We start from the raw sequence: 12098 nt of genomic DNA on the forward strand, positions 1-12098 counted from the left end.
TCTGGAGATGGTGTTACATTCCAAAGGTTAAGGGTTCAGTTGTGCAAGACTCCCCCCACCCCCCCACCCCTCCTGACAACACACACACCTGCCCAATTCAGACACCAGTCATAAGCCCAGGTTGTTACTTGGGCTTCTGACCACTGGCTCAGATGTAGATTCCTATGACTCCCTCCACAGACTTCGGACGCCAGTCTCAAGCCCTGGTTGTTAACTGTTCTGCTGACTGATTGGCTGTAAAGTAGAGGTTCCCACGATCTCCTCCTTGGATTTGATTAATTTGCTAGAGAAGCTCATAGACTCAGAGAAACATTTTACTTCCTGGATTACTGGCTTATTATAAAAGAATATAACTCAGGAACAGCCAGACGGAAGAGATACATAGGGCAAAGTATGGGAAAGGGCACGGAGCTTCCAAGCCCTACGCAGCTCACCACTCTCCCCAAATCTCCACGTATTTACCAACCAGGAAGCTTTCTGAACCCCATCATTTTGGGTTTTTATGGAGGCTTCATTACATAGGCACAACTGATTAAATCATTGACCATTGGTGATCAATTAAACTTCCAGCCCTTTTTCCCTTCCTGGAAGTTGAGGGTTGAGACTTGAAAGTTCTAATCCTTTAATCATAGCATTGGTTCTCCTGGCAACCAGCCCCCCATCCTTAGGTGACCTGGGGGCATTCCAAAAGTCATTTCATTAATCTCCAAAATATACAAACAGTTCATGAAGCTCAATATCAAACAAACAAACAACCCAATCAAAAAATGGGCGGAAGACCTAAATAGACATTTCTCCCAAGAAGACATACAAATGGCCAAGAAACACATGAAAATATGCTCAGCATCACTAATTATTAGAGAAATACAAATGAAAACTACAATGAGATATCATCTCACACTGGGCAGAATGGCCATCATCAAAAAAATCTACAAACGGGCTTCCCTGGTGGCACAGTGGTTGAGAGTCCGCCTGCCGATGCAGAGGACGCGGGTTCGTGCCCCGGTCCGGGAGGATCCCACATGCCGCGGAGCGGTTGGGCCCGTGAGCCATGGCCACTGAGCCTGCGCGTCTGGAGCCTGTGCTTGCGGGAGAGGCCACAGCAGCGAGAGGCCCGCGTACCGCAAAAAAAAAAACTAAAAACAAAAACACTAAAAATAGAACTACCATATGACCCAGTAATCCCACTACTGGGCATATATCCAGAGAAAACCATAATTCAAGAAGACATATGCACCCCAATGTTCATTGTAGCACTATTTACAATAGCCAGGACATGGAAGTGAGCTAAATGTCCATCAACAGAGGAGTGGATAAAGAAGATGTGGTACATATATACAATGGAATACTACTCAGCCATGAAAGGGAATGAAATTGGGTCATTTGTAGAGACATGGATGGACCTAGAGACTGTCATACAGAGTGAAGTGAGTCAGAAAGAGAAAAATATCATATATTAATGCATATCAGTTAATATCTGAAAAAAATTTGTATAGTTGATCTTATTTACAAAGGAGAAAAAGAGACACAGACTTAGAGAACAAACCTATGGATACCGGACTTCCCTGGTGGCACAGTGGTTAAGAATCCGCCTGCCAATGCAGGGGACACGGGTTTGAGCCCTGGTCCGGGAAGATCCCACATGCCACGGAGCAACTAAGCCCTTGTGCCATAACTACTGAGCTTGTGCTCTAGAGCCCGTGTGCCGCAACTACTGAAGCCCGTGCGCCTAGAGCCCGTGCTCCACAACAAGAGAAGCCACCGCAATGAGAAGCCTGTGCACCACAACAAAGAGTAGCCCCCGCTTGCCCCGACTAGAGAAAGCCCGCACGCAGCAACAAAGACCCAACACAGCCAAAAATAAATGAATAAAATAAATAAATAATAAAAATAAATTTCTATTAAAACAAACAAAAAAAACGTATGGATACCAAGGGGGAAGGTAGGGGGAATGAATTGAGAGATTGGGATTGACATACATACACTGTTGATACTATGTATAAAATAGGTAACTAACAACCTACAGTATAGCACAGGGAACTCTACTCACTGCTCTGTGGTCACCTAAATGAGAAGGAAATCCAAAAAAGAGGGGATATATGTATACGTATAGCTGATTCACTTTGCTGTACAGTATAAACTAACACAATATTGTAAAGCAACTATACTCCAATAAAAAATGTTTTAAAAAAGTCATTAACATAACAAAAGACACAATTTTCTCTCTTACCACTTAGGAAATTCCAAGGGTTTTAGAAGCTCTGTGCTAGAAAAAGGATGAAGACCAAGTATGTTTTTCTTAATATAAATCACAATATCACAGCTGCCCTTCCCAATGGGGATCTCGTAGTTTCTAGTGTTTCTTGTCTATAGAAACATATTTGTCTTATATCCTTTTCTTCGGGGCTCTGTGCTCTGCAGAGCCCTGAATGAAGTGAGAGTGAGCCATCTGGGGGAAGAGCATCCCCGGGAGAGGAAATGCAAATACCAAGAAAGGCCTTAGGACAGGAACAAGTTGGGCATGTTGGAGAAATAGAAGGCGCGTGTTCCCAGAATAAGGGAGGAATGCTGTAGGAATGAGGTCGGGGCAGTAGCTTGGAGTTGGAATGTGTAGGACCTTGTGAGGCGTGGTAGAGAGTTTGAGAGGCAATCTAAGTGAGGTGCACATTCATTGGAGGGTTTGGGGCAGGAAAATAATATATGATTTTTATTTAAAAAATGTATAAAGAGCACTCTGGCTGCCCTATAGAGGAGAAGCCAAGAGACCCCTGAGAAAGCTCTTGCAGGGGTCTTTGAAAGAGTGATGGTGACTTGAATTGCAGTGGGTGTGGTAGGAAGTGGTTAGATTTGGGGCCTGTTTTGGTTGTGGAGTTTGAGGAAGAGAGGAATCAGGGATGGATGGTTTTTGCTTTGGCTCCGCAAGTAGGTAATTGGTTTCAGTTACTGAGATGGGAAACCTGGGGATGTGGGGAAGCATGTGTGTTGATCTGATGGGGCAAGCGGATTCCAAAGCTCTGCTAAGTCAAGTCTGAGGCTGTGATTAGACAACCAGGTGAAGATGTGTAGTAGGCATTTATTGGATATAGAGGTAAGAGAGAAAGAGCTGTCAACCCAGAAACTCCTAGGTTTCTGGGTTGTACGACAGCGTGCATGGAAATGCCATTCCTAGAGATAGAAGACACAGGACAAGGATGGGATTTGGGGGAGGGGATCATGAATTCAGCTTTGTATGTGAGTGTGAGGTCCCTGTGAGCCATTCAGGGCCCAGTATGCTAAGTACCCAGTTTGATGAGCAGCTTTGGAGCACATGTGAAGAGACCTGGCCTGGAAGGGTAAATTTGGGATTCATTGATTTATTGGTTGAGATTTGGCCAGGAGAATGGAAATCACTCCTTGTCTTTCAAAACAGGAAGTTTCATTCAGGTGATTGGTTATAAAGGTGATGGAGGACCGAGAAGCCAAATAGGGCAGTGAAGCACCTAGATATTAGCAACAACAGGAAGCATCACTCCCCTGGAAGCTAGGGGACAAGAGGAAGAAAAGGTATGACTAGAATAGGAGTTAGGGTATCTGGTGAGAGCTAGAGCCATTGTGGGAGCTAGAGCCATGGGGAGGGTCCTGTCCAGGAGGAGCAAGAGATGCAGCCACTGTCGGAGGTCAGTACCGAAAGCAAAGGGGTGGAGGTGGAAACGCCCAGCCTCCTTCCCTCCTCCCACCCTCTAGTTTCTCTAGTAATGCCTCCCATTGGCCAAGTCTCCCTGGAACCCGGGAAGTACATTCTCTGCGTTACGGAGCAGAGCAGGAAGTGGGGAATGGACCTGAGAACAAATAGGCAGTGGACCAAGTAAATAACTAGTTATATCTAGTTCGTGAGGTGCCCAAAAAGAAAGCGTGAAAAGAAAAGAGTTTTGATCCCATCCTGAAATTCCAGCATTTAAAAATTGAGTAGAGGAAGTAAAAGAGATTGAGGAGGAATGGCCGGAGAGGAAGAATGAAACTCAGAGAAGTGTGGAATTCTGAAGGCAAGGGAGGAGAAAGTTCCAAGAAAGTAGGGGTGGGTTCATTGGGTCTTAGACCGCCGAGAGGTCAGGAAGAAAGAACGTGTGTATGGATGTAGTGACATGGAGGTGGCTGTTGACTTTAGCACCCACTTCAGTGAAACTGTAGGGGAAGAATGGGAATGGGGCTGGTGAAGGAGGTGAGGGCAGACAGCACTTTCACACACTTGACTGAAGAAGGTAGTGTACAGCCAGCAATAGGAGTAAGGGAGGGCTGTTTTTCTTTGCTGCTTTATGACTGTTTTTCTTTAAGTAGGATATTTTTAGGCATGTTTAACTGCTGGGGAAGAACCCAATACATGGGGAAATATTCAAGATATAGGAAAGAAACTAGATGATCAATAGGGTAAATTTTCTGAAAGTCAGCAGGGAATGGGAACTAGAAAACAGTGGAGTTGGCCCTGGAAGGTGGTATCGGCTCATATGTGTCCAAGGAGAAGAAAAGAGAGGAATGCCGCAGGTGGGGTGGGTTTCTGTTTCAGTGATTGGAACAGAAGGAGTTTTTGCCGCAAAGCTGGTAGGTGGTAGATTCATGCTTCCAGCTCCCACAGATGTCTGAGTGTCTACCATGTACCAGCTCCTGTGATGGGTGGTTCCAGAGGATATGAAGAGGAGTAAGACAGGATCCAGACCTTGAAGGTGTCTGGGCTACTGGAGAGATATGCAAGTTCACAGTCTCCTGCAATGTAGGGTGATAATCGCTGCATGATTTCCATGTACAACATGCTTCAATTGTTAAAATCTAGTGTTACCTAAGGTGTTGATGGGAATATTGGCAAGTAGGGAGGGAAATCCGAGTCTTCTGGAGAATTGGAGGAGAGGAGGCGGTTGTGTAGTTTATAAGATTCTCTTTGGAGGACTTGATATTCTAATACATCCTCAAGGGAAAGTGCTATACTACCAGCCCCACTGCCGTTGAGAATCACACTATTCTCCTCCTTTTGATGGATTTAGTAGGGATTTCTTTTGAAGGGGAAAATAACTGAAACCCCAATATTGAGATAGGCTAAAGTAAAAATAATTTTAAACTCACTTAAACTGATAAAACATAATACAAAGGATAAGCACCTTAAACTTCTATCTCAAACAACAAGAACATCAGAATAAATGCATAAGCTAAATATTAACTAAAATTATAGACCGATAAAATTCAAGTGAACATTGATGTGATGGGCGATGTTTAGTTTCCACTAAACGACTTTTAACAGTTAGGCTCTGAGTTTGGTGTGTTCCAGTGAACAAGTGGTAATTCAGTGATCTTGCCACTTTTCTGTGTTGGAATCACTAAAAATCTTGATTTGTACAGCTTTCACTTGGCCCAGATACTTCCATTGTTTTCTCATCAGCCTGTGACAATGAAAGCATTCCTGCTTGGCAAAACAGGACTGCCCCACCAGCACAAGTGTGAGCGTTGACATTGAGTGGAAATGGGTCTTCTCTGCTTTTATTAATACCATTAAATAAACATAAAATGGGGGGAGAAAACCTAGCCATGGAGAACTTGGGAGCTCCCAAGAATGCACCTTTGCACCCAGTTTGAAAAGTACTGTGCTAGCTGGTCATCAAGGTGCTGTGAGAGCAGACAGTCTGGGCGTTGCATCAGACTGGGGTCCAAGGCAAGGAAGGCTTTCTCGAATAAGAGAAGCTTAAGGATGAGAAATGTAAAGCTAAGGTCTCTTTTTAACATTAGTTACGGTTTGTTGTTTGATTTGGGGCTTCTTTGCAGTCATCTGGTACCAGGTTTTCCTATCAGTCCTCTGATGTCCTGTGTAGTTGACAAAGGGGTATGAAGGTGATCCCCGTCACTAGGAATATCGTATTTGTGAAAAGTCAAGGTTTCTGAAAGGGGTTTTGTAAGAAAAAAGTTTTAGGATCATGCTGTACCAGGAAACAACTTACTGCTTAGCTATGGGTTGTTGATTTATTTGAATTCTTTTGAACCCATTATATGTTTCCAAGCCAGGATACTTTGGGTGTGTTAAAAGGCTTTTTGAATTGGAAGAGATACCATCTTGAGTTGTACTAATAATTTAGCTCAACGGCATCCAACAAAGAAGGCATTATTCTTGGATCGTGTACACACATCATAGTCTGAACTGGAGTAAACAGAATATTGGCTTCAATAAGAGATGTTATTTAGAACACACTTGAGACATTGTGATGTAATTGTGTACCGAGGCCGAGAAGTGTTAGTCTGCATTTTATTAAATATCCATTTTAGTGTACAGCATTGTACTAGGAATGATAAAAAGCAAAACAGACACTTACTCAAGGCCTGTCTAGAATTTGACCTCAAGTACTTCCCCCTCATCACCTTCTTTCCCACCCACGGCTGAGCTAGGGATGAGAAACCCTAAGTCTGTAGGTCACCAACTCAGCTTCAAGCCACGTGGGCTGCCAGTTTTTATTTGACCTCAGAACCCCAGCACCGGCACCTCGAAGTGTCCACAATCCTGGGGCTCAATTTAAACTTTCAGTTAATGGCACTCATTACCTCTCTTCTCCCAACAATGCCTGTTGTCCTCTTACCTCCCCTCCCCACCCTCTTGGGGTCACATCTCTTTTGGGGCTTTCATGTCTGCGTGCCTGCCTGAAGTTCAGAGACTTCTATTCCATCGTCTTCTTCTGTACCTTTGCATTCCTCTTTCACTATTCAGAGTATTTTCATGTATTTATCCTCATGGAGGACTCTCCATTTCCCTGAGAGTAGGCTAGGCAGGTGGTATTGTCCCATCTTATAACTGTGAGTGCTGCAGCGAGAGAGGTTAATGACTTGCCCAAGATGCAGAGGAGACTTTTAGAGCTTGTACTTCAATCTTGATCATTAGAATCCAGTTCCATCAACTATTCATTATAATGCTTTTTCTTAAAGGAAAAAACCTTTAAGAAAGCTATAATGTAGTAACAGAATGAGCAGTTGTGTAGTAAATATATTGATGTGTGTGTGTGTGTGTGTGTATGTATAATTCTTGTGGTGGATACATAGGAGCTTTGTCTGAATGTTGTAGCCCTTTTTGCCTTGTCCACCTAATAGATGAGAATATCTAATGAAGAATGCCCTTTGGTCAACTGGAAAATAACATCCCTGAAAGGGGCCTAGAAGAAACCCCTTTCTGGGAAGACTCCACTGTACATAATTCATAGGCTCTCAGGGTTGGAAGAGACACGTCATCTGGTTCACCAGGTGTTTGATGGTTAAATCCTTGGTTAGATCCCATCTGAATTCTTGAGGGCTGTGGAATGATTTTGAGGAACAGTCATTATTATACATGACCCTTAATGACCTAAAGATGTTTCTATGTTCTATCAAACTAAATGGAATATTGGCGATTTAAAAGAAAAAATTGTTTCATTATCTTTTGGGTCATCGGAGCAGGAATAAAGACGCAGAAAGGGGAAGCTGGGATGAAGTGAGAGACTAGCATTGACATATATACACTACCAAATGGATGGCTCGTGGGAAGCTGCTGCATAGCACAGGGAGATCAGCTCGCTGCTTTGTGATGACCTAGAGGGTTGGGATAAGGAGGTTGGGAGGGAGGGGTTATGGGGATATATGTATACATATAGCTGATTCCCTTTGTTGTACAGCAGAAATTAACACAACATTGTAAAGCATTTATACTCCAATAAAGATGTGAAAAAAAAAGATTTTTGAAAAGTTCAATTTTTGAAACATTTCCCTTAGAATTTGTTAGCTGTTATGAAAATTGCATAGTTAGACATTTGTTTAATCCTGTTGTTTAATGGAATGTGATTTTTTTTTTAATGTGACTAAATGACGGTAGTTTTCTTTTTTCTCTTTCTGTGTTTCTCTGTATTGACAAGCTAGGTGCCATTTCTCCCAGAATTGTTAACCGTTGTACGTAGGTTTAATTTGTGTAACGTGCACAGGGGTTCACGTGCATGCTTATGGTTCTTTTGTGCTTTAGCCAGAGGTACTAAAGAAGAGAGGGAGGGTTTGAGATTAAATTTTTGTGAAAGCTAATAGAAGACATATAATGAACCTAAGTTACTTGAAAATTCATAAGAGGCAGTAACTTGGGCTGGTTGTTTTCCCTCTTTGCCTTTGAATAGAAATGCATGCCCGTAGTGAGGGAGTGTCAAGTGCCTGTGCTGTAGCGTCACTTAGCAACATGCACTTACGAATCTCTATTTTGAAGCAGTGTTTCTCAGAATTTAAAAAAAAAGGTTATATACTTAGACACTGTAGTCAGTGTATACACCTCTAACTTCTGTCCTAAAAGCACAGGTCAGATAATATTGTGGTCAGGAGAGTCTGTGGGAAGCTTCAAAATTCACTGGGTTTATGTATCCTGGTTGCAGTGTATCTAAGAGCATTACATTAGCAAATAGAACATACATTATAAACTCTTGGGAAAACTTAGATTTCAGCTTTACAAGTTTGCAGTATAAGTTGAGATGAATTTTTTTGCCTATAAAGACTCACATAGTCCCTTTAGTTCCTATTTAACTCTAAGCCTTTTCTATAGATGCAAATAAATAGTTCTACAGAGAGGATTGAATAGAGGTGTGTGTGATGTTCTCTTATAAATATCTGCTCTGTTTATGGAGCTTCTCTACCACAAGTGGTTTAACGAGTTTCCTGAAGGGAGTGGAGAAAGAATAATCTCAGAAGGCTAAAGGATTAACATTTCTCCACAAAGTTTTTAGAAGTCTGAGACCAGGTGAAATGCAGTAGAAATATGACTAAATATTCTGCAGTTTGCACACTTCCGAAGGGCTTCCATGTACACAATTTTAGCTTTGTGTTTGTGCGTATGAGTGTTTTAAACCCTGTGAAGTAGCCATAACAGGTATTATTGTCCCCATTTTAAAAATTAAGGGAGGCAAGTCGGGGTCATGGTTTAGGTAATGGTCCCATTGTCACCTGATAGAGTGGCACTGAGGCTAGAGCCCAGATATTGGGATTTGACGCTCATTATACTGTTCACTTTGTTTTTCTCAGATATCTTCCCTTTGAGCCTAGAGACCATACATTTTCACTCTTTCTACATCAGTTTCAAGTGGCAGCGGGAGAGACCAAGGCAGGAACGCTGGAATCTGTGTGGCAGTTGGAAGGCCGAGAGGTCCTCAGGAGCAGAGCTGGGTGGACAGGGCTTCACATCATTTGCTCATTTATTTGTTCCTTAGTGTGACACTATTTTTCTTAGCCACTTTTGCAGTTCCTCTCGAGTTTTGCCTGTACATTGAAGTTCTTCCCCACATTTCCTTGCTACTGCTTTCTTATCATTCTTCCTCGTACTGGAGACCTTGTCTGGCGTAGTAACTCCTAGAGCAAGTGATTGTTCACTCTCCTCTTGAGCAAAAAAGTGAAAGTTAAAATATTATATCTATACGTGGTCAATTGTAGGGGAAGAGTGACTTAAGAGGACTCTGTTCTCAGATATTGATTATTCTCCAAATCATACTAAATCATCTTTTATTCCCCAATTCATACTAAATCTTAAGCATTTTCCCATGTCTTTAAACATCATTTGAAAATACTTTTCTCGATTCTTCAGCATTCTATTGCATGACTTTAGTATAATTTATTGAGGCCTTTTTCTTTTTTGGATATTTAGGTTATTTTCTAGTTTTTTCTGTGATTAAAAAACTGACTCCTTGGAAAAGGGAATTTTTAAGTATTTACCGAGTTAAAAATATGGTTTAAATGGTTTGCCTTAGTCATTAATTCATTACTACATTGTAACAGTAACTTCAATCAGATAAATGCGTGATTGTTTTTCTGAAATAATACAATTGTGATAGTTTTATTTTCAGACAGGGAAAATGCATAAAGATGGTCAATGGAAGGAAAAGATTTCACAATTATGTCATTAGGATTTATTTACTAGTTAAGCTTTTATAAAAGGTGCGACAGCAGTATTTTTAATGTAGCAGGTTGATACATAAATGTATAGTGTTGTAAAAATCAGAACCAAATTATGACTAATCATTACTTTGTAAGAGTCATTAATTTATTGACGCTTATGTATTTTGGGGGGTGTCTTCCTCAAACATTTGAGCTTGATTGTTTTTCATCATGCATATAGAAAAGAGCTCACCAATTATAAGCAAATTAGTAGAAATTGAGGAGCCAGCTTTTGAATTTCTTAAGAGTTTGATCTCCTGGATCTATGCCTTTTAATTCCCTGTGGGCCTGTGAGGATGGGTTGGAAGGGAGAAGGGAGGGGTCGGAGGTCTTCCTAATGCTCTCAGTTCCTTTTCAGTCTGACTCACTTCTGCACCCAGTGCCCAAGATCCACACGCAACAGGCAATGAGTAGACCAAGTTTGTCTACGGTGTTCTACTTCTTCTCTCTGGATTTCTTATTTCCTATCCAATCTTTTCTCTCCCCGGGTTCTCCTCAAACTTCCTCATCATAGCATCTGCCAAGGCCTATAGTTCTGGGAAGGTCTCATTCTCCCAAATTGTCTTTGACGCTTCTTCTTCCAGGTGTATTTGCTATTGAGAGTATTCATAGGGGAGCCAGTGCCTTAATCTTATTTTGATTCTGTTTGGCAAGCTCAGCACGAGGGTCACAGAGTTCTATTTCCCGGCAAATTTTGAGGGAGAGGACCACTGCGTAAAAATGGAACCGGGAAGTCATGTAAGTTAAAAAAAAACAAGTACAAAGAAGGCTTTTGCCATTAGTGCAAAAGAACATTCCTCCTTTTCCCAATCTATGGTAGATAAAATGTGTGAGCATACAGGCATTGACTTGTTGCCTTGGATAAACTCAGTATTCTTAGGACGAAGTCATACATAATTAATTACCTGTCTCTGCATTCTTTCCAGAGTGATGGCTCTTAGTATTATTCACACGCAAGATAACTTATGTTTCCTGAGTACAAGAGCCCCAGGTCTGCCAGTTAAGGAAGAAGAGGCAGTGGCGGTTATATAAGCTTGGTGCTTCTGTAACGCGGTGGGTAATTATCTGTCTTTTTTTCTTCTTAACACCTAGTGTCTGAGACAGTACATGCAGCTGGCAATCCGAGAAGGATGTGGGTCTCCCATCACTTGCCCTGACATGGTGTGCCTAAACCACGGGACCCTACAGGAAGCTGAGGTATGGATGACTGCACTGATTTTTCCCTCTTTCCTGTTGACATGATTTCCTACGATCTTGACTCTTTATGTGCTTCTCTGCCAGGGAGTCTAGAAACAAAATACAGAGGTTAACTTCTTATTTTTTTTTAAAGATCATGTTTTATTTACTTATTTATTTTAATTAATTTATTTATTCATTTATTTTTGGCTGCATTGGGTCTTCATTGCTGGGCGCACGCGGGCTTTCTCTAGTTGTGGAGAGCGCGGGCTACTCTTCGTTGGGGTGCGCGGGCTTCTCATTGCAGTGGCTTCTCGCGTTGCAGAGCATGGGCTCTAGGCACGCGGGCTTCAGTAGTTGTGGCACACGGGCTCATTAGTTGTGGCTCGCGGGCTCTAGAGCGCAGGCTCAGTAGTTGTGGTGCACGGGCTTAGCTGCTCCACAGCATGTGGGAGCTTCCCGGACCAGGGCTCAAACCCGTGTCCCCTGCATTGGCAGGCAGATCCTTAATCACTGTGCTACCAGGGAAGTCCCCAGAGGTTAACTTTTTAAAGGAGTACTTTATTGCTACATACCTTGGATTCTTTATAGAAACTGTTAAAGTTGTTACTTACTTTGGTTCTATTTCTAAATGCCCTCTGATTGTTGAAGAAGCTCTAGAATAGGCTAAGTTGCTAGAAATTTACCAAATGTGAGGTTTGGAGGCTGAATAGTCAGTGGCCTTATCTGAATAGTCAGATAAACAGGTGACAGATTAGCCACGGTTATAGATAATATAAATTATTGTGATTCTGCAAAGGTAGCCTGAGTTGAACCATTTCCAAAGAGCAGAGAAAGGCCTTTCATTCAATATTTATCAGGCATAGAAATGTCTTTTTTGAGTGAGTTCTTCTCCCACTGTATTAAGACTGTGATGTATCTCTTTCCTTTGTTTTTTCAATCCCTGATTAGTAGCTTGCCCTTAAATCTGCTTTCAACCTTCCAGCCCT

General features: G+C 42.0%; 1 protein-coding gene across 22 annotated transcripts in view; it reads left to right on the top strand.

Annotated features, from left to right (window-relative positions):
- Window positions 1-12098, top strand: part of RNF144B (ring finger protein 144B) — a 610854-nt gene that overhangs the window by 30755 nt on the left and 568001 nt on the right. For all 22 annotated transcript variants that reach the window (XR_009520985.1, XR_009520984.1, XR_009520983.2 and 19 more), the window contains exon 3: window positions 11026-11130. Coding sequence is in view for 9 of the 22 variants with exons in the window: in XM_060023570.1 (XP_059879553.1) it covers window positions 11026-11130 (105 nt within the window). In the remaining 13 variants the exon portion in view is untranslated. The remainder of the gene's footprint in view (window positions 1-11025; window positions 11131-12098) is intronic.

This window comes from Delphinus delphis, chromosome 10, assembly GCF_949987515.2.
Source record: "Delphinus delphis chromosome 10, mDelDel1.2, whole genome shotgun sequence".
NCBI lineage: Eukaryota > Metazoa > Chordata > Mammalia > Artiodactyla > Delphinidae > Delphinus > Delphinus delphis.